Raw genomic sequence first — 23,211 nt, 5'->3', positions numbered from 1 at the left:
AAGCTGAAAAGTTCTTGACTCAGTGCCAACACATCAGCATGTGATCCACCACTATTTCATCCTAAATCCAAAACATAGAGCCATACCAGGCACTGGCAGGAAAACTATCTCAGCTGAAATCAGAACAGAAATTAAGTTCGAAACATGAATTTATTTCAAAAGCTTGTTTAGGGGAAAGAAAATGCTGACAACAAACAACTAGAAACAACGGTTACATCCGCTGTTAGAAGAAACAGGCCATGAAGACCTTGTTTCCAAGGTACACCAGCCCTGAAAAGCCCGATTTCCTGCTATACATGCAAGCAGGTCCTCACTGTTTTCAGTTCAGTGCAGCCTGTTCCAGAAATGAGGTACACTCCACACTTATGGAGGCTGCTTCTTTTGTTGTTCCTGCTTTTGAAAAAGAGGTCATTCTGTCCAAATGCATCCATTTCCTCTTTTTTTTTTCTTCTTATTTTTTTTCCCCAGCCCATAGCAAGTATCTTTTAAACACGCTAGTAGACCTTCATAGAAAGCAGAGGGATGTGGGGAGAAGATGCTCTTCTCTCTGCATCAAATCCATCTTGCTTATTACAATTCAATATGTAAATTTACTATCCTCAAAACAAAACAAAACAAAAAAAAACCAACAAAAAAACCCAAAAACCTGTGTTTTGGAGAAGCTACGCAAATTAAGCCGAGCAGTAAATGATTTAGTTAAATACAGGAAAAACAAATACTGGAATAATGTAACTATCATTCTTTGAAAGATCTGAAAGTCACACAGCATGCATCAGGGTTTCTGCCAGCAAGAAGCTGCTTACATTGGTCACAATGTTCTTCCAAGAAAAGACAGGCTATCCTTTGAGAATAAAACAGTGTCCTCGAAGTTTTGTTTTGCTCTTCCAAGTAGTTAAACAAAAGGCTTCACTGTCAAGCCAGGACTAACATTTTACGCTGTATGCTTGCAGACAGAAGAAATAAGAATTCTCTGGCAGCAGCAAGTTAATCATCAACAGGCAAGATCTTTATTCAATAAAATCCTGTGCTCAGACACAACCTGTAGGAACAACAGGTAACTAACTATTGTTTGAAAGAATCTTAATAGCTTTCTACTCACCTGTTAAATGACTCATTCTGCAAGACCATTATGCAGTAGTCATAAAAAAAAGTTATGCACAGTTAATGTTGCTTTGCTCCTTCAGTTCCTCCACCCCACTACTCTCTTCATATAGAACCAGGACAGATTCTCATCTGCTCTCCCATTCCAGCCTTACCCATTAATAGCTTTAGGAAATGAATGCCTTCAATCTCATGGAGAAGTTTCTGTTAATAAGTTTTATAACTCCTCTGTAGAGAAGGAGTTGCTCATGTGCAAGTCAAACTAACATTAAACACCAACATAGGACGTATTCTCAGAGATCTGTTTTAATACTCTAAATCTCACCTCTGTAATATTGTACAGTCTACTGCAGCAGTTGCAGGTTTGCAGTCCAAATACAACTCAGTGTCCCCAGCTCTAAACCACTGCTACTTGATCCCATCAACAAACCAACATACAGGAGTATATCTCTTTCATAATGTACCTGGCCCCTCTACAGTGCAGCAGTCTCATATTAGTGCTGAATCTGGAAGTGCACATTTTTTAGTTACAAACTTCATAAAGCTTTTCCATTTTGCATCTCACAAATGAGCCCAACACCTTGTGGCAGACACCTTGTGGGAAAGAAAGTGAATGAGATAAGTGCTCATTGTGTAGAGGAGATATTAATTCCTTCTCTTTCATGCTTACATGTCAGAGCACTACAAAGTTTTTAACACAGCCAATTTATGAGAACCAAACAAATTCTCAGATACTCAGTTTTCCTGTCTTCCAGGCACAAATGGTCAGAAGAGTTATCTGTAAAGGTCAGGACAGTTTTTCTTTTGTCATGCTTGGCCCTTCTCACACACATTTCAAATAACGCAAAGACAGCAGCTTGCAATGCACTGTATCATAATGCTGTTCACCAGATAAGCACTCAGTTTTACATGCAGCTAATGACTGAGTCATCTAGCAACTGCTGTAGCAGCAGTGGGAGTGTAAGGTACATACCTGAGTTTTAATTTTAAATGCAATTATATGCAACTTAGAAATATGGCAAATTATAAGTTAATTAATATCATAATTGCAAAAATACTGGAATGTAACTGCTGCCAAAATATTACTTTGTGTAGACTAGAGACAGATGACAAGTAGGGTTGGAACCTGGAGACTGATCTGGTCACTGTCACAGCAAAAGCTGCTGTGAACACATTGTACAGAGATTTATTCCAAAAGAAGACATAGTTCTTGAATTAAAAAAAGCTTAAAAATACTGCAGATGAGGACAGAGTCCTCACCTACCCCCTTCCAAATGAATTCCCATTGATTTTGCTTTACACTCCTTGCCTGAAAGATATGTTAGTTCTGATGAGACAATTACCAATATCAGCACCAAAATTTGTGCACTAATTTGAAAACATCCTTATGGTTCAAGTCTTCCAAGCAAAAATCACCACCACATTTTAACTTTGGCACTCAATCCCTTCCCTAGTGCAGATTCTAGAAATGTCTCAGCTGTCCTTGTTTAAGTTAAAAAGAAGCACAAACTGAATCTAATAAACAACAGCACACAGCCCTTATCGTGAACCTCAGCCCACAAGCTTAAAATATTTGACTCTGACAAGCAGGTCAAACATGTGATATGGCAGGCAGCTCTTCACCAGTTACTCCCCAGCATAGAGAAGTCAGAGCTAGAACTGATAATACAGAAAAATGATCATGATGTTGAATCTGTAAAACAGAATGGCAAATTGGAATTGTTTTGCTTTGAAGTGTTTCCAAAAGGCATTAATCTGGGCCATCTGTGATATCAGATGCTAGAATTTTGGCATCAAACTTAAGAGCATGAGCTGCTTGTAGTCTTGAAAAGGGGAAGAGTCAATTTACCACCTTTGTAATCTATTTATGCAACAAATATTCCCCACAGCTTATATAGTGAATATATTTAGCACAGAATTCAAGAATTAACTCACCTTCCTTTTGTGTTTGTGTCTATCTCTAAGAAGAGCAACTGCTCTTTAACAATGCACGATGTAAACAGAACATTACACTCTTGTTTTTTTTCTATCCTAGTTAAAGATCTGGCTACTTTACAACACAGAAACTAAGATTTAAGGCCTTTAGAAGAATCAGTGATTGTTATATCCTTTCACACAGTGTGGAACCATAGCGAAGATTATAGCTAACCAGCACAATGCACATTTTCACATTGTTTCTTTTTATGACAGTCAAGCAGACTACTGCTTGACCAAAAGCAGGCATTACCTATAAAGGCTGACTATGCCACTAGCACACAGAAGTGTAAGTGACAGTATACTACTTTGTTAATTCATAAAATCCTCCCTTTGCTAGCCTGGATTATCGTGAACACACCATTATTACCAGGAACAGATCTGTCACATTATAATTAATAATAACAGACAAGAAGTTTAAATCCATGTAAGCTTAACTAGGCTAAGTCAAAAAACCTCCAGGAAGCTATGCTCAGTTTGTCCCAGCATCCAGGTACAGTCAGTCCTTCTCTGTCTCATTCTGCAGAACTTTAAAAGAAAACACCAGAGGTAAAAAGTGAGCTGAAGAATGAAAACTAGCAGACTACTCAAAGCAAATTCACAGATAGATACCTTGTATATTCTATTTTTTTTCTGTACTTAATTTTTCTGTTTACAAACATTATTCCATGCATAAGAGAAGCATGAAAGACAGTAGGCAGGAATATTTTCTCACTTTTAACAGGCAAATCTAAAATAATTCCTTCTATAAGGACAGACTGAGAGAGCCGGGGCTGTTCAGCCTGCAAAAGAGAAGGCTGCAAGGCATCTTTCAGTATCTAAAGAGGAGCTACAGGAAGGAAGGGCACAGACTCTTTAGCAGGATTTGTGGTGATAGAACAAGAGGAAATGGTTTAAACAAAAAAAGAGTAGATTTAGGTTGGATATGAGGAAAAAATCTTTTACAGTGAGGGTGGTGAGGCATGGAACATGTTGCCCAGTGTTGTAATTGATGCCCCACCCCTGGAGACTTTCAAGGTGAAGCTTGATCAGGCAACCTGATCTAGCTGTGGATGTCCATGTTCATTGCAGGGTAGTTGAACTAGGATAACCTTTACAGGTCCCTTCCAACTCTAAGGATTCAATGATTCTATGATTCTATGGTATAGCCCAGCAGACAGGAAAGGAAACAAAAATGTAGGGAGCTATCTCATTTTTAAGATAAAATACACAACAATTATAGATGTTCATGACATATAAGGCTCAGTTATCAACCAAGTAGAAACACCTTTTTTGATGAAGAATAATGAGAAGCAGCACCAACACAAACTCTTCAGGATTCTTATCCCTAACCTACTGAGTATCATAGAAGATTGACAATCTCCCCACTACCCATCAGGCTTCCAGTTTCTTTTAACTGTCATTAAAGCAAGCAGTAAGTGCAGTCCAGGTCTGTGCTCAGAAACAGATTGGGGCTGAACTGTTTTTTCCTTCTTCAAATCATCAATTTACGTCACACAGCAACAGAACTTCAGCAGCAGTCATGAGTGAGAATTAAAACTTCCAACATAAACTCCTTTATTTTTTGTCCTCAGAAAAGAACTATTCTTTAACTATTAACCTGTCAAGAAAAGACACAGATGAAAAACACTAAGAATTCTGCACCTCCTTTTGTATGTAGCTTGGGCTTTATGTCGTTTAGGTTATTCATTCTCCCTACCAACACCATAAATTCACTAATGAATAAATCAAGTAAATGATTACAAAAATAATTACAATACCTCATTTTGTAATTAGGAGATATCAACTACCCTTTACATATTCTACCCCCCTCCCCTTCCAGGATAGTCTATTAACTTGTTTTTCCAGGAAGCATGATGTTAATCACTGTAGTTTTAGTATTTAAATCACTTTTACTTTTACACTTCTTTACAAAAATTCCCACCGCATGGTTGGTGCTTTGTGCTTCAGTTTCAGAACAACAAAATAAATATTCTGATAACAATCACAAAGAATCCTAAAATCTTCAGTTTAAGCCATGGATTAGAGGTGAGATCTTTCATACTATGGACAATACTTGCATGGAGTAAGAATATCTAACGAAAATCAGTAGCGGCTGCAGTCCTTGTCATTCCAGAACTACTTAAGAATTCAAGTCAAATTACTTGACCCACTCATGCTTGAGAAAGAAGTGTGGGGTAGAAAGGATCAGTGCAGTGAAAAACTATCCTAGTAGCCAAAGGGAGAATTTAGATTCAGGCTCAGAAAAGAACCTAGATGGACGGTAACAGAAATATTTTGACTGAGTTGCTCTCATTTTGCATTATCTCCTTTTCCAGAATTTAGGAAAGCCTGGCATAATGAATGGCACAGAGGAGTGGAAAATAAAGGTTCTTAGAAAGAGGCAGATGGGAAATTGGGTAGAAATTCAGCAACATTTGTACCATTCACTCCACATGCTTGTTCTTCTCCCATTGGGATTGCTCGTCTTCTCCGTAGAGCATTTTGAAGGGTATTTGCTTCATAGATAATGTGAGGTTGGGGTGTTCCCTTTTTCTGTTGATGTTTTTTAATGGGCTCAATGAAGTAATCCCCATGGGGCAGACGGAAATATCCAGTCTGAAAATAAGCATAAAATAGTTAATATACTTTCCAGCGCTAGAAGTAAAAACAAACCAGACTCTTTTCACATCACCATCCCTGGGCTTTTCTCATAGTGAGTCACTACAGTGCAGAATCAAAATATGAAAACAGTAGGTTTTCAGCATTCATTTTGCTGCACACATCATGGTTGCTTTTTACCTCATTAGGGTATAAGAGGCTAAATGAGAACAGATGAAATATCTTCTTCCTAATATCCTGAAATTCCATGTAGTGAGGCAAAGGCTTCCATATCTGTGCAAAGCCACTGAAAGGTCAGGAGTTAATTAGTCAAACATGATGCACTACAAAGAGTTGCATCTTGTTCTTCTGGCATTTTGCAGCTGTTCCTCAGAGAAAAAGCCCTGAAGAGAAGCTATTTCAAAAGCTAAAAGCTTGATTCTGCACCTACTGAAATGCTACAGATTACACAACACTAACTGGCTGAACGGTGTGGTTACTCTCAACGCAGATAGCAAGCCCCCTCACCTCCCTGAGTCCACAAGCTTCCAGTAGAAGAAATAAGCAGCTTGTTGTGTAGTACAACAAGCTATTTTGACCATACTGGCATAAGAAAAGTGGTAAAATTTGTATCAAACTCCTAACTTTAACTGAGTACACTTTGACAGGGCCTTTGAAAGCCATCTGAACTACACAGGATTCATTTCCATCTCCTGATGCAATCCAAGAGATGCATGCATGCAACATGTACAGCCTAGGTCCCTTGAGTCTTAGTTTGCATTAGTGCAGCAACCACTAACATTGCAAAACCATTATACATATTATACATACATACATACATATTTATATTTATATTTATATTTATATTTATATTTATGTTTATGTTTATGTTTATGTTTATGTTTATGTTTATGTTTATGTTTATGTTTATGTTTATGTTTATGTTTATGTTTATGTTTATGTTTATGTTTATGTTTATGTTTATATATAAAACCCTTCCACTCCAAAACACACCAAGCAATACACAATCTAAAGCAAATAATCTACTAACATCACCACACCCACAGCAGGGATGTGACAATAGATAGAGGTATCCCACCCATTCTTACAGCTCATTTTCCCTTTTGCTCTTGCTCTTGATGTGGTCAGTGCAGACTTCTTAACTTGCTCCAGGACAGGAAAAAATACAACAGCACTGAGATTCTTTAGTTGCTGCATTCAGATTTAAAAGGATAAATAAATTACAAAACACTTCTGAAATCACAGAAATACTATGAAGTCTTCCACTCTGCCTGAACAGTTGGGAAAGCCAGCATGAGGACAAAGAAAAGAGGGAACTCTTCACAGTCTGCATCAGCACCTCTTAAAAGTAAAAGCCCTTTCCTTCCAATTTTCCACAGCAAACTGAAGTTTAAAAGCCAGAGGTGGACGTTGGCTTGAAGCCTTTGTTATACATGTAACAGGTTCAAGACTCAAAGTCCCATATGATTGTTCTTTAGGGAATATTGTTACTGCTTGTAGGTTTTCATTTTTTGTCTTAAAAAAATGAAATCAAGACTATCAACACAGAAACATGAAACCAAAATGCTGTGGTTTCTTTTTAAATTATAAATCAAAGCTACTTTTGACACAGTCTGAAATGAACTATAAAAGCAATAGATCATATGTGCAGAATGGATAAAAATGTCAAGAAAATAGGAGCGGGAATGTTTATATGGAGGCTAGACCACAAAATCAGTGGATGTGGCTCTCTTCCTGCTGCTGGGGGAATCAAAGCATTGGCCCAGATCTTTGCCCATTCTGTTTTATTCCACGGGAATCAACCTTTCTTTGATATTATATAAGTCTGGGCTATTTGACCTTCTATTCCTTATATTTTTTTAACCAGTGGGAACCAGAAAGAACTAGCCATCTTCACTTGAGATCCTGATTTTGTAGGGCAGAATGATTAGTTATTGTGTCAGAGTTGCCTCCATAAAAGAAAGGTAATAACAGTTTTTAAAAATTATGCATGTTGTGAGCACAAAGCTCCCACAGCAATGATTGCAAGCCAAAATTCAGTTATCCATCTCAGCTTTATGGAGCAGGGTAATAAATACAAATTTATCATACTTCATATTTCATGTTGCCCACTTAAACACACGTGACAGAAAGAGTAGTTCATTGAGCCAACAGCCACTGGATAACACAAAACTTGGCTTTGGACTTTCCATTGATTCTTTTTTAATTCAGTTTCCAAAACATTATTCTCTCTCAGAATGGAACGTGTGTTTTCTGAGCCCTGACACTTTTTGCCACTTCTCTTTTTACACCAACTCTACTTCACTACCAAATTACTCACAAGCTGTCAGAACTAGAACTGCAATTCAGAAGTGGAGTGCACTGAATAGAACATTCTACATATAGTACATAAATTTTGCTGCCACTATAACTCTATGTCGTTGCTTAACAATAGATGGGTGGGTTTAGCATGATGGCAAGGAAAGGACTGGCAATTTAGGACTAACCCAAGCAGTCTATAGGACTGAAGAACTGAAACCCTCAATAGGATTTGTTTTCCTGCTGACTGTTCAATATTGTTAAAGACCTACAAAATCCTCATCACAGTTGTAGAGTCTATCCACTGATAATTCTACTGTGAACATTTAATTTTCTCTCAGATCCTAGAAACAGACCTGAGACCAAACAAAAGTGACCAGACCTCGCACTCTATATATCTATCACTCCTAAAACTTGTGTCCAACACTGAGCTGTGACGTGCCTGGTATGAAGTGTGAACACAATAAAGCAGCCAGAACTCACACTCACGCATGCAAAACAGCTTCCTGCTGTAGTAGAAAAAGCACCATGAGAATAATGATGCTTTTTTTTTTTTTCTTTTTTCTTTTTTTTTCTATATGACTTTCTGTAGAAAGATAATCTTTGCCTAACCCAAACAGGCATTAGTCTGTATTTTGAAACAAGATCCTTCATCCTTGCTTTGTTTATTCTGGAACTGCTTTATCATTATTTTTTTCCGATCAATTTGGCTGTCAGGCAGAAACAGCCATTTTCATTCCTGTATGGAACCATAAGGAGGAGAACAAATGTTGTATTCTAAGTCATACATTAAGCAAATTAATGATTATGATTGATCAGCTGCAAATATAAAGATCCTGCACATTAGTGCTTGCAAAAAGTTATCAGAATTTAAAACCCTGAGAAATGTGCAGCTTTCAGAAATAGATTATTGCTGAAGAAGAAATATACGAGTAATATTTTATATTTCTAACATTAGCCTACTCAAAAAAATACATATGTTTTTTATAATTTCACTTTCCTGATCTTTCTTCTTGAGAAATGTGGTATTAGCATAAGTTTATATGTAAAACCAAATGAGATAAGTGCAGTAGGATTCATTGCATTCCACCAACGCTGCTTGGGATGAAGTGACCATATGTCTGTGTGAACCATGCAGATGCATGCTTTCATGCAGATTCCAAAAGACTTTTAGTTCTTACTGAACTTGCACTGCACAGCTGCACTTTCATTCCCCATGGGCTATTTACCAAGAATGGAAATAATGAGTCAGTGAGGAAGAAAACACCACAAATCCTTGCATTAAACTTCAGAGCACTCAGAACTGGTATTTCCCTTTGCCATTTGCTGTTTTCTTACATCTGTTTCTTTTCTCACTCATAAATAGAACAGTAGTTGTTTTGATTTATAATGTCAAGCTATGTATATGTAAAATATATACTTGTTTCCTCTTTAGGAGTTTGCAGCATCAATTTTCCTTCTTTTTTTCTTCCACATCTTGCAATACATTTGGTGATCCCATGATCTGCAGCTCCTGCGCCCATCCACACATATTTCGGTATACATAACTGACCCCCATTATGAAATCTTAATCATAAATAAGCAGGTTTTATTTAAGTTTATTATAAAATGAAATTACAAAGTTCAGTTTTTATCATTTAAAAGTGACTGTGGACAAGATTCTTCCCTTCCCCACCCCCCCCTTCCCCCGCCCCCTCATGAAATGCTACAGTATAAAATGGTAATAATAGAAAAGGAAAGTACTGAAAATTAGGTGGGTCTCTCCATGCCTACAGGGGAAAAACTAGAATTTTTCATTTTGACATGTTTTGGTGAAGAACATTTTCCAAAGCTCTATTTGGAAGTGACGCTACATTATTTAGCAGGATATTTCACTCAAGTGCCTCATTCTCCTCATACAAACAACTCTGTGCGCACATTGTATCTCCCACACTGCACATCACTCTGCACAAGGCAATACTAGGAAACTTCTGACTTGAGGCTTTAAGCCAAATGCTTTGATTTTCAGAAGAAACCTTTTTTTCCAGTAGAATTTTTGCATACTATTTCTTCCGGTGAAATGTTCAGGGTTTTTTGGTTTGGTATGGGTTTTTCTTTTTTGTTTGTTTGTTTTTGTCTAAATATATTTTCTGGCAGATATCTTTCTTTAATCAATTCCATATGGGAAGCTGAAGCAGCATCCAGGGGGAGAAGGAAGAAGAGCAGCCTCGGCCTTGGATAGGTTTTGCAATTTGTACTTACGTGTCAGAAGGAAAGGCCTGGAATTAGTGGGTGTATGTCAGACAAAAGGGAAGAACAAAACAAACAAACAAACAAAAAAAAAGAATGGAAATCTTGCAGACTAAGTCTGTATTACTGAGCAAATTGATAATAATGAAAAAAATAACACTGTAATGAGAGCAATTTGTTACTTACTCAAAGAAAACCGCGATATTTCTGACAACAGAGCAGCAGCACGCTCTGAAAACATGGTAAGTTTGTAGAAATTAAATGAAACAAAAATAAGAAGAAAAGATCTCAGTTTTACCCTTAAGTAATTCGCTCCACAGCCACGCATTACAACTGCTGTGCGTGGTAAGAATAATCCAATTTGAGTAAAAGAATTTTCTAATTAAAGAAAAAAAATTCTACTGTAGGAAACAGAAGCATTCCCACACTCATTACCACAGAACTTCAGCCTCAAATAATCAAAATTGAACTAGTGAAGTAAATTATCTATAAACATTATACATGCTGAGTTCATTTTCCTTTTTCAGATTCTGATTTAATTGCTTTCCGAGCATTTTCCCCTCCAGGATCTTTCTGTGTAAAATGTCATCAGTTACTTCCTCCAGCTAAAACAAATACTGTGACACGATGGTCCAAGTGAAATTCCACATACTTCCTCAGGTACAGATACAAAGAAGTAGACCTGCAAAGCCATTTGTCAGGCACAGAGGAGAAGGTTTAGGTTCAATGAGATCAAATGCCAGGTTGTTCACCTGTGCCACAACAACCCCAGGCAATGCTACAGGCTTGGAGCAGAATGGCTGGAAGGCTGCAGGGTAGGAAAGGACCTAAGGGTGCTTATTAGTCAGTGCTGAGTTGAACATGGGCCAGCAGTATGCTCAGGTGGCAAAGATCAACAGCATCCTGCCTTCCATCAGAAATAGTGTGGCCAGCAGGAGCAGAGAGGTGATCATCCCTCAGTACTTAGCACTGGTGAAGCTGCACCTCAAGTACTGTGTTCAGTTCTGGGCTCCTCACTACAAGAAAGACATCGAGGAGTGTGTTCAGAGAAGGGCAGCAGAACTGTGAGGGGTCTGGAGCACAAGTCTTATGAGTAGAGGCTGAGGGAACTGAGACTGCTGAGTCTTGAGAGGGCCCAGGTTAGTGGGCATTGTAAGGATGGGGTAGTGGTTGGACTAGATGATCTTAGGGGTGTTTTACAATCCTAATGATTTTATGAAGGACAAAGTAGTTGAAATAAAAATCCTGTAAGTAAAAGGCAAACATTAGGATTTGTGTGGTCTATTTAAACAGCTATTTGGTTTACAGAGTTAGTGGTATTACCTATTTGTTTGCTTTAATTCAGGTAAACACTTTCTCAGTATGATTCCATGATTCTAAGGCTAAGGCTGATTCTTTGTTAGACACTGAGAAATCTGACAGTTTCATTATGAGCATCATGCACAGAAAAGATCAGCAATCTAGCTTTTTCTGAGTTCTACAGAAACAAATGATGGATTTGGTGACAAAGATTGTAAGACACTGACATTGTTTTGGTCCAAAATTAAAACAACTTATTTTTAGTGTAAGGCAAGTAAAAGAACAAGACCATATACTGAAAGACTTTATGTTCTTCCATCATGCCTACTACCTTTTGCATATTAAAAGCAAACAGAAAACAGTTGAGAAGTGTCAGGTACAAGCAGAGTTATGCTTTGTCCACTTACAAGCTCAGCAAGTTCTATTAGACAAAAAGGAGGAGGGAAAATTGGCAATCCAAGGTCAAACCTGCCATGAGATGGAGATTTGTAGCAGAAATAAGGTAACCGAGAATGAAGGAGTACCTGAAAACTTTCTGGTTTTCAGTTTTTGGCAATCAGATTTGAGTGGTAAACAGTCTGATGATAAAACCAGAGCAGAGGAGAAAAGTTGATATGGCAGAATCACAGAGTCCAACTGCCCTGCAAATTAGACCCCTAAAGAAGGCTGCACGTGTCAGTGCCCATGTGGGTCTTGAATTTCTCCAAAGAAGGAGAACCCATAACCTCCTTGGGTAGCCTATTCCACGGCTCTGTGAGCCTCACCATGAAGAAGTTCTTTTGCACATTGGTGTGGACTTCCTATGCTCAAGTTTATACTGTTTTCCCTTGTTCCCTATATCCCCACAGGCCCAGAAAAGAGCGGTCTTTTCACAGTGTAACAGAGATGGAAACTTAGATGAGGGTTATCTTGGATGCATTTAAAACTGAGGCAGCTGCACAATAAAAATCCACCATTTAAATGGATAAGAGAAGCAAAGAGCTCAAATCCTGTGTTCATCTGTTCTTCTGCAGTGCCCCAGAAATGGTTCACCATGTAATTCTGACAGCCAGGAATAACTTGTATGGACTTCATCTCACTTAAAGCTTTGCATTTCCTGAAGAATTTGAAGTACCTGGCTATATTCATTTATTTTAGAGGAAATTATTTTCAAAATCTTCTGTGGGAATTCGAGGATACATTAAAAAACACATGACCTCAAACATGCAATTTTAAAATACATCTCTGGTCATAGTTCAGGTCATGGTATCCCTCATTATCAACTGCTGCTGTCCATCCTAAAAACAGTTATTAACTCTTTGTTGGCTACTCTAGAAGAAGCAGACAATGTTATCTTCATTATATCCTGCTGGCCCCTGGCTAGACTGGCATCACAGACATACCCCATCAGACTACTCTTGCTATGACAAAAGGTGCAAAAATGAAAGATTACTGCATGGCCGTGAAGCTGCTTAAAGCCTCATTAATCTCTATGCAGCTTTCTGCTTTGACATCTTCAGTGGTTCACAAAGAAGATGAAGATGTGTCCCCACATCTTCTACATCTCTAACTGAATCACAGGCACTTCAAGTTGTCTAATTGCCAGACAGCCTTTCTGTTACCTTCCACATTCCCATTTTCCACTTTTGAAATATATCCCATTTAATCTTCTTAAGCCAGAATGGTGCTCCTTTGCTGCATATAAACCTCAGACACATCATTTACAAAAATTTATTATCTATTAGAAGAGAAACAGTAACCATCCATTTTCATGGTCTTATGTACTGCAAAGATGTCATTTATTGAATCTTACACAACTTCCAGCGCTGCTTATATTAACTTGAAACACGTACGTGTTCACCACAGGCTGAGTGTCCAGCAGGGTGATTGCATGACACAGCTGACTCGTAATTCATTAACTCAAACACAGTTTGATTTCTTATTCTATTTGCCACTGTGATTTCCACATTACATTTAAGACATGAACTACTGAGGGTTCTCTGAAGCCCACAGCGTTCCAGAAGTGATGAACAGTTCCTTTGTAGTTTGATAGCTGACAGGTCCACTTTGCCTTTGGGGATAAAGCTGCAGCCCTTTGGGCTGCCTATCTGCCCAAAGCTAGGGAGATGGCACTCTCAATGGGGCAGGCTGAGTGGATAGCACTTTGCCTGTGCCGTGAGCTCAGCTGTGCAGCTTACTGCAGCACTCTCAAACAAAAAGCACAAGCATGAGGCCTTCCTCCTGCACAAGCCAACTAGGGGACACTGGACAGTACAGCAAGCAACGAATATGAAAAAGTATCAATACAGTCCTCCTAAAAGGTGGACCAAATAGCAAGTTAAATCTAAGTTAAGAAACAACCTTTACTACCCAACTTTAATGACACCATGGTATTTTTCTGAGTGTTTGACTCTCTCCTATCCTTGCTCTCTCTATTCTGATTCACAAACTCTTGTGCACTGCAAGTTTTAATGGCAAATAGTACTGCCAAAAACAAACAAAAAAAAAACCCAAACAATTGCAACATAACAACAACAAAACCAAAAAATAACCATAAGCTTTTTTTTAAGTGCAGGAGGCACACCGACTGTAGTCATAAGCGGGTGAGATTCTTGCCTTCATTTGAAATCCAAAAACAACTTGGCAGGTATCACTGTTCTGAGACAAAATATGTTTTCCCAATTCCTTCAAAAACAACTCCCAGTTTGGAGAAGTAGGGAAGAGCAACAGCTGCTTTATTCTTGGAAAATACTCTTGGAACATGCAATTCATGTCTTTTGAAATTAAGCCTGTTCAGCACTGCCTCTAAGGGATTTACACGGCACAAATCCTTTTTCCCACCCTAATATCACAACAGCGTCTCATGAAAATAGAAATAAACATTATAAGAGTGGTTTATGCAATTTAGCTAATAAGAACCTTTGAGGCTATTGATAAGAGAGTAAGATTCTAATTTGGAAGACAGCAAACTTTTGTTGCTTGTGAAACTGACTATGTTTAAAGGTTCAATGCCTACAAGAAAATAAAAAATAGCAAATAGGTGAGAAGATCCTTTCCTAAACTTTTTTTTCTAATAACAGTGAAAAAACAAGCATGATCTACAAATGTGGCCCTTAATCCTACACACTGAAAGCACTAGGGCAGTTTTGTTTTTATGCTCACTTCTATCCTGAAACTAAGTCCATGCTAACAAGCATAACAATGTTAATACTGCAGAGCTCAAACTTTACTAGAGAATAACTACATATTTATATTTAAGCAAGTGACAAGTGGCATTGTTTCTACTGACAAGTCTTATTTGTATTAACGTGACCCACAGGAACTCTACTCAAAAGCCAGAAAAGCAGAGATACAAATGATGAACACAAGAGACAGCTGCCTCGACATGTGCAGATAGATGGAAGAAAGCACAATTATGCCTATTTGCTGTGGATCAAAGCCTGGCTAGCAGGAGCTTTACTCTCCTGAAGACTAGAGCACAGGAAGGTCACAGGCCGACATCTACTGCACAGAAAAGATTTTCTTGAAGAAGCAGAAGACTGAAAGGTAGAGCAACATCAAACTGGATTCCACTGACCCATCTGCTGACTCTCTTCTCCTAGCTTTATGCTGTTCAGCTCCATTCTAAGGAGCTGTCAAGAGCAGATGGCATAATTCAGGTCTGCAGTTGTGATCACAGGTGTGTCAAAGAAGAAGGATTCTGCCTCTCTCTCCTCTAAAATCATGAGAGCTCTGGCTGTGTACTGCAGAGGAAACTAAGAAATTAATATCACTACACCACTTACTTGACACTGTCACATCAAGGTCACCTAAGAGGCAGCATCCAAAAGATCACTTCCCCGCATCACAGCATAACTTCAGAGCAGCACTGTGACACCGAGTTTCAGCTCAGTTCCTATTGAGAAATTACATCTTCTGTTCAACAAGTGCTTGAAACATCCCGCCCTTGTTTCTGTAATAGGCATGAGAAAACAGCTGCAAAACACTCTTGCTCAGTGCAGCCTTGCAGCAGACTGTGAGCCACAGTCCAGTGGCAGCATGCTGCACTGTCACTGAGAAGGGATGATGGGAGAATGGGTTTATCAAAGAAAAACACTTTATAAAGCAAGGAAAATTCAGTCCCCTGTTGAGGGGACCTTAAGATACCAGTATTGAGGAAGTGACTGTACTCTGAAAAGGTTATTTTGTTTCACGGGCAATTATTCTTCTGAAAAAGAATTGAGAGTAAGAAATGAGATATGGAAAGAGAGAGGTGAAGAAATGAAATAAAATCATAAGGAAAATCTTCTGAGTTCCAGAATCTGGAGAACAAAGTGCTGATGTGTAGCACAAGGCAGCCTGGGAACCTGCGTGACAAAAACTGGTAATTGCAGCAGAATTGCTACACTTCTGTTGGCCTGAGGCAAACCACGTGTCACTCATTTGATTTTCCCTGTTATTTCTGCCTGTCTGTTGAAGGAGAACTAAGTGATTTTGTGACTGTATCCGGCACACAAATCTAGTAAAAGCTCCAGGTCCCACACATAACAAAGCTGAAAGCTGATCAGATTCAGCACTGGCCATAGATCATTTTTAAGAGCATAAAGTACGCAAGCACACTTTAAAGTTATTTTAATTTCCACCCCCTTAGAATCTTGACTTCTGACTGAAATCCATTTCTTTTGATATGAGAGGTACACTGCGCAAACTTATATATCATCCAAATTACCTGCATGTGTGAGACACTACAGCTAGCAGGCAGAACAACCACTCTCTCAAAGCGGCAGCTTTGAGCTTCAAGACTGAAATTCATTAAAACAAAAAACAAACAACAACAACAACAACAACAACAACCTAATAAAAGAAGAACAAAAGCAAAATGCTAAGAACAAGAACTTGCACAAAAAATAAGAAGCCCTCCATCCATTCCCAACCAAGTTTCAGTTCAAAACTTGGCAAGATGCAGGTTCAAGAAGAAACAAATCAAATGCAAAGTTGGTACAAAACCAGTAATTGAGTAAACTACTTATGCTAAAACTAGCATAATTAGATCTTTGCTAATTCCAAATTCTTTCTGCTGAGAGCTAAATCTGATCAAATGCCAATCACTGCCACTGAAGTGCTGAGTCCTTTAGCTCCTACTGAAGCTGCTGGAAGCCAGTACATTCACAGAATCACAGAATCACAGAATTATCAAGGTTGGAAAAGACCTAGAAGATCATCTAGTCCAACCATTACCAATACTTCCCAGCTAAATCATATTCATCAACAGAACATCCAGACGTTTCTTGAACACTCCCATGGTCGGTGACTCCACCACCTCCCTGGGCAGTGAATTCCAATGCCTGACTACCCTTGCTGAGAAGTAATATTTCCTAATGTTCAGCCTAAATCTCCCCTGGCACAGCTTAAACCATTCCCTCTATTTCTATCATCGATTACACGAGAGAAGAGGCCAACCCCCAGCTCACTACAACCTCCCTTCAGGAAGTTAGAGAGAGCTATAAGGTCTCCCCTGAGCCTCCTCTTCTCCAGGCTGAACAATCCCAGCTCCCTCAGTCTCTCCTCATAAGGCTCAGGGTAAATTTTACATCTTCGGCCTCTGTCTGTAGAGGAGGAGAAGGGTGCATGTGTTTGCACTGCCCTGCTGGGGAAGAGTGACAAGCACCCTTCTAATCCCTTCTTCTAACTATATAACCTCTTCTAATTATAAACAGAAAATAACAGTATCAGATCGAGGGCTTTGCCATTCACCTTCAGACCTGTTTGAGAAAGGAACTAATAGGATGCGGTGAAAGCAGCTGAGGACAAGAACAAAAAGCCTGTTCTCTTGGATTCTGCTGTTCCAGAGATTGCTATTGCAGGAAATCTCTCTCAAGTGCCCCTTCAGACCATGCATTTGAGATACATATGTTATAAAAGGACATTTTATTTTAAAGAAAAATGAAGTTCACAAGCGATGAGTGCCCTGGATACATCTCAAGAAAGTGAATTATGAAGACTGCTGGGTCAAGTGATGAGGTGATCACGGAGGCGATTGGTCCAACTGTAATTTGCCCTGGTGAGGCCACATCTTGAGTGCTGTGCTCAGTTCTGGGCTCCCTTATACAAGAAAGGCATTCAGACCTTGGAGTGTGACCAGAGAAGTTCAGTGAAGCTGTGAGGTGTCTGGAGCTTTCATGGAGAGCAGCTGAGGGAACTGGGGCTGTTAAGTCTGGAGAAGAGGGTGCTTGGTGAAGACCTTACTGCTCTCTACAATGACCTGAAGGGAGGTAGTGATGAGCTGGAGCATGGTGCCTCCATCTGCACCATGGGAGATTCAGATTGAATATGAGGAAGAATTCCTACTCCTAAAGATTTGTTAGGTATTAGAAAAAGTTGCCCAGGGAAGTGGTAAAGTCAATGGAGGTGCTAAAGGAAAGAGCAGGTGTAGTACTTAGAGACATGGCTCAGTGTGCAGTATTAGTGGAGGGCAGACAGCTGAACTGGATGATCTCAGAGGTCTTTTTTGACTTTAAAGGTTCAACAGTACTTTGATTCTATGATTCAAGCAGTCAAATGGCAATAAGTAGCATTGGCTGGCGTGATACAAATGTACTAATTGCCATTTTACCATAGAGAAGGTCAGCTGGCAGGCCAGTCTTGAACAGGAAACAGCACATGGGGCAAAGCAATAAATGGGCAGCCTCTCTTATTACTGCCTCCTAGAGAGCAGATTTGACTCGAAGCATTTCCTTGCCTTGCAGAGACAGCAGCACCTGGCAGTGTGTAAACAGAGGAACAGAAGAACATCCTTTCCATCAGCACCAATGTTCAGGTTGTGTTCATCAGAAGAGGTCTGATGTTTCAAGTCCAATACAATATGCACTGAAATGACTTAGAACACTTCCAGGAACTAGAGACAGCTATATCCTAATATAGCAAAATGCTTCATAGTAGGCACTGTGATGTGTGCTAAGGCACTCAAGAAAAAACTGCCTGTTAACCAGATGGTGCTTCCTTTTCTCCTGGAAAATTACAAGAATTTAGTGAAACCATTAGTAAAACTAAAGCAAAATACAGTGCATTAAATAGAAACCAACACAATAATTCAGAGCAAATCAGAAATAATTACGGTGCCTTTTTGTAAATCCACAACATGCCTGCCCACACACTGAGCACTTTGTAAAGTTTTGTCACTTGATTCAAAAAATACTGCAATAGAAATAGAGAAGTACATAAAAAGGTGGGTAAGTGCAAGGAGCAGCTTCTGCTGAATGAGAACCTTAAAAAGACAGAAAAGAGACAACACAGGGCAGGCACAGAGAAACTGAAGAGTTCCTACCTGTTTCTTATCAGCTCTAACACAAGAGCTAGGGAGTTTTAAAAAGCGAGCAGTAACAAAAGAATTTTCCATCTAAGACTAGCTTTAGTTGAGGAGGCATTTGCAACATAGAATTGTAAATAGGAAATGTTTAGAGATATTCCAGATAAACCCATTTAGAGAAAATTAATTCCAGGCTCTCAAATAGAAAAATACCACCTACAGCTCAGAAAGAGCACATCAAGAACACGTTCCTATTTCCTAGCCCTGTACTTACACCTCTCCCTGGGAACCACCTGCTGTTGACCATTATTTCCTTCTGAAAGTCTGCTGTGTACTCAGCAAAACCATGGCTCTGGCAAATTAACACCCTCAAAGGGAAAATTCACAATTTGCTGCTCAGTCCTGCCTTTGTAGGAGGTTTTCACTGGGGAAAGAGGCTTTCTGGTTTGTGTCTCTTTTGCAGCCTGAATGACTTGTTCCCATTGTGACTTTCACTCTCCAGATTCCTATTTTTTTAGACATAACCAAGGTACCCTACTGGAACTTGACAGTAAAGCCCTTCTTCTCAGTTCATGCTGGAGGCTGGACAATTGGGCTGACCCCTTGGGCCAGGGGTCTTAAAGCTTCACACAAGCAGCAAGTACTTCATTTAAAAAGTGACACCTTTAAAAATGGTTCCTGACTATTCCTCTTTGTTTGAACACAGGAAGGATGACTTAGCTGTGCAGCTAGCCCATGGAAATCTAAGGGATAGGTTTCAGACTATAAATGATGAATGTACGATCAGCTTCAAGTATTTTGACAACTAAACCTTTCTTCTGAAACTGACAGAAGAATCAGACTTTTCCTGAAAATCTTTTCTACCCTTTTTTTTTTTTATGTGCAAAGAAATAGTTTCTACTATTTTGGAAATAAAACACTTTTGTAATAAAAGCATTTCATTTTGTCTTTCTTAAAAGCAGCAGTCAGCCTTCAAGATTTAGATGTGGTATACCTTAGCACAAAGAAAAAGCAATATAGAGAAGAATTGAACTATTTATCTGGAAAAAAAAAAAAAAAAAAAAAAAAAGTTCAGTAAAACATTCTTGGGAAACAGGCAGGTGAGGAACGATATCTTGCCATAGTAAAGAACCCATTTTTCTTTCTGCTGGCAGCTCTGCTGCCATCTCATTGTTTGCTCAAAGGATGTTAACTTTTTGTCTTCAAAACCGGCATGTTTTGAAATTCTCATAATGCATCTTGCAGGGGTTCTGAAATGATGAAAACACCTTCTAATCTGAAAAAATAAAAATAAAAAAGGCACGGGTGTTCAGCACTTCCAAAAACTCAGCATAGTATCTCTTTGTGATATGTAACACAGTGATATATAGGAAAATATGCAGAGGGATATGCTTGTACTTCTGCATAACACTCCTCTTGGGGTTCAGACAGATGTTTTATGCAGAATAAATATTTTTTTGAAGGCATGCTGTTAATCACGTATATGTTGCTGACAAAGCAAACACCTACAAGCCTTAAACCCAAGAGATACTAAGCATCTTCAATTCCTACTCAGAATAATTCTTGCCTGCTGGAGACTAATGAAAATCTATAGTCTTGGTAACAAGAAGAAATAAAAGATAATAAAAGGACTAGGTCACATGCAGTCCTGAAAGAACTCTGTGTTCTTAAAAAGAGGTGCACTTTACCCCTAGACCTCCATAAGCAATTCTTGTTGTCAGGAGACTGTTTAGAAAGAAAGTCAGGAAGGAAGTCAGGACTGAACTGCCAGTAATTCATTCAACTTCCACGAAGGTGATCTAACAAAAATGGTATATTTTTATACTTACAATTAGCAATATGTACAGCTGTCACTATCAGCGAAAGCAGCACAGCTAAATGCCAGAATTTTACTGCAGAAATCTGAGAGAATCACAGAATTGCTCAGGTTGGAAAAGACCTTAAAGATCATCTAGTCCAACCATCAAATCATCTCCACTGTCCCCACTAACCATGCCACTCAGCACCATATCTACACAGTTCTCAAACACCTCTAGGGACAAGGATTCCAACGCTTCCCAGGGCAGCCTATGTCAATGCAATATCACTCTTTCAGAGAAGAAATTCTTCATATGCAGCCTGAACTCCCCTGCTGCAAAGTTAAGGCCATTACTTCTCATCCTTTCACTGATATCTGGGAGAAGGGTTCAACTCTCATCTCACTACAACCTTCTTTCAGGTCATTGGAGAGAGCAATGAGATCTCCCCCGAGCCTCTTCAAGACCAAACAATCCCACTTCCTTGAGCTCCTTTCAAGATTAGGCTTGTGCTCCAGACCCTTCACAGCTTCACTGTCCTTTGAACATGCTACTACACCTCAATGTTTCATGCTGTGAGGGGCCCAAAACTGGACACAGTACTCAAGGTACAGTTTTACCAGAGTACAGAGGTACCATCACCTCCTGCTCCTGCTGGCAGCACTGTTTCTCATACAACCCAGGATACCATTGGGACTTCTTGGCCACCTGGACACACTGCTGGCTCATGTTCAGCCAAGCATCAACCAGTACCCCTAGATCCTTTTCTAGTAAACAGCTTTCCAGCCATTTGACCCCAAACCTGTGGCATTGCACTGGGTTGTTTTGACCAGTGTGAATGACCCGGCACTTGGTACTGTTGAATGTCATACAACTGGCCTCAGCTCATTGATTCAACCTATTTAGATCTCTCTGTAGAACCTTCCTACTCTGATCAAGTAGACCAATACTTCTTCCCAGCTTCATCTCATCTGCAAACATACTGAGTGGGCACTCAATCCTATTGTCCAGATCATCAATAAAGATATTAAACAGGGCCAGCCCCAATACTGACTCTTGGGGAACATCAGTAATGATTGGTTCCCAGCTAGATTTAAATCCATCAACCAGGAAGATTCAGCCTGTACTGAATCTTCTTTTACTGCCATACTACCAGTACTGAAACTGTGAGCCAAACACTAAAACAAGAGGAACTGCTTTTGTAACAGCCATCATATTCTGTGAGATTCCATGGAAATGGTTGGGATGTCTGCTGCCATAAATATAATGTATAATGGTTGGGATGTCTGCTGCTTAAATATAATGCCACAAATTTGGGAAGAATGTAATAGCTGCAGAAATACGTCATCAGCTCTAGCTCCACACATCCACCATAGCAGCATAGAATGCAGAACGCAAGTGAAGGAAAGAAAAAGATGCAGTTATGCAAACAAGACACATTTGTTGAACAGAAATTAAAACGAATATTTCAGTTAAATTCCTGAAACTGGATAGAAAATGTGACAAGCTGCTGTGCAGTGAGGTCTATCAACAGCAGTTTCCAATTAATCTAATTGACTTGCAACAATTGAACTGACCTCTGTCTCATTATACTGGCGATATATAAATAAATATCAGTGGATTTAACTAAATTTCCAGTCTGCCAGATGGAACATCTGTTAAATAAATAAATTAATAATAATACACAATGTTAATCTTTTATATAACTGCAGTTAAATATTTTTTTCTTTATAGCCAGACATCCTTTAGGAAAACCATACGTTAGCTTGCTTTTAGCACGTGTTGATGTATGAAAGAGAGAAGTTCAGAGCACACAGACCACTTTTATTAATCACCTGCTATAGATGCTTCAATCGTAAGGGATCCAAAAAGATTTTTGCGCAACAAAACACAAGCGGCAACTCTGAATCACCAGCAAGAACAGCAGGGTCAACTGTGCTGACAAGCTGCAGGTTCTGGCCTGCTGACGCTAGCATCCAGTGGCAAACTCTGTCTCACTGATGACATATACCATCTGCCCACTTACCCTTGCTGACAGAATTACTGGTATTGGCCAGTTGGATTTCTGCGCTGGAAGGTTGCAAAAAGCCTTGGAATTACACAAAAAGCTCACTGTCTTATGTTGAAAAGGGAGGTAAAGAACAAAAACAGGCACCAAATGTACAATTTCCGTATGGAAAATAACATTTTCTAGGCTGTACTTATCTGCTGCTGCTCCTTCTATAATGAATAAACCACTTAATACATTTTTGGTGATGCATTACTCTTATGGTTCAGATATCTAACACAACTGCTGTATGAATTATTAATCTTGAATACAACAATAATAAACGTGACTAATATTCAAGAGGAGTTAACTTTTCTTCACTTCTTCGGCTCCCTATGGAGATATGGCTTGAAAACCCTTTGACAAATGATATGTGCATGCTTATTTGTCATAATGGTGTGCAAGTGTGCACCTCTGAGTTTCAGCTGCACAGAAAAATGAGAGTTTCAGTCAAAGGTACAAGCTGTCATGGGTCCTGCTCTGCCTCAGGGTCCCCAGTATATGTTTTGTGTAGCAACTACCACACGTAATCACATCTGAATATTTGCTGGGAATCTCTATGACTGGCTACTGATTAAGTGCTTTATTTACTTATTTTACAT

General features: G+C 39.1%; 1 protein-coding gene across 1 annotated transcript in view; it reads right to left on the bottom strand.

Annotated features, from left to right (window-relative positions):
• Positions 1–23,211, bottom strand: part of ADAMTS12 (ADAM metallopeptidase with thrombospondin type 1 motif 12) — a 149,048-nt gene that overhangs the window by 85,672 nt on the left and 40,165 nt on the right. Inside the window, exon 3 of the mRNA XM_015848413.3 lies at positions 5,499–5,673. Coding sequence (XP_015703899.2) covers positions 5,499–5,673 — 175 coding nt within the window. The remainder of the gene's footprint in view (positions 1–5,498; positions 5,674–23,211) is intronic.

This window comes from Coturnix japonica, chromosome Z, assembly GCF_054131305.1.
Source record: "Coturnix japonica strain WE chromosome Z, WE-NBRP24, whole genome shotgun sequence".
NCBI classification, from domain to species: Eukaryota; Metazoa; Chordata; class Aves; order Galliformes; family Phasianidae; genus Coturnix; species Coturnix japonica.
The sequence above is the reverse complement of the archived record's forward strand: the minus strand, read 5'-3'. Positions and strand labels throughout refer to the sequence as shown.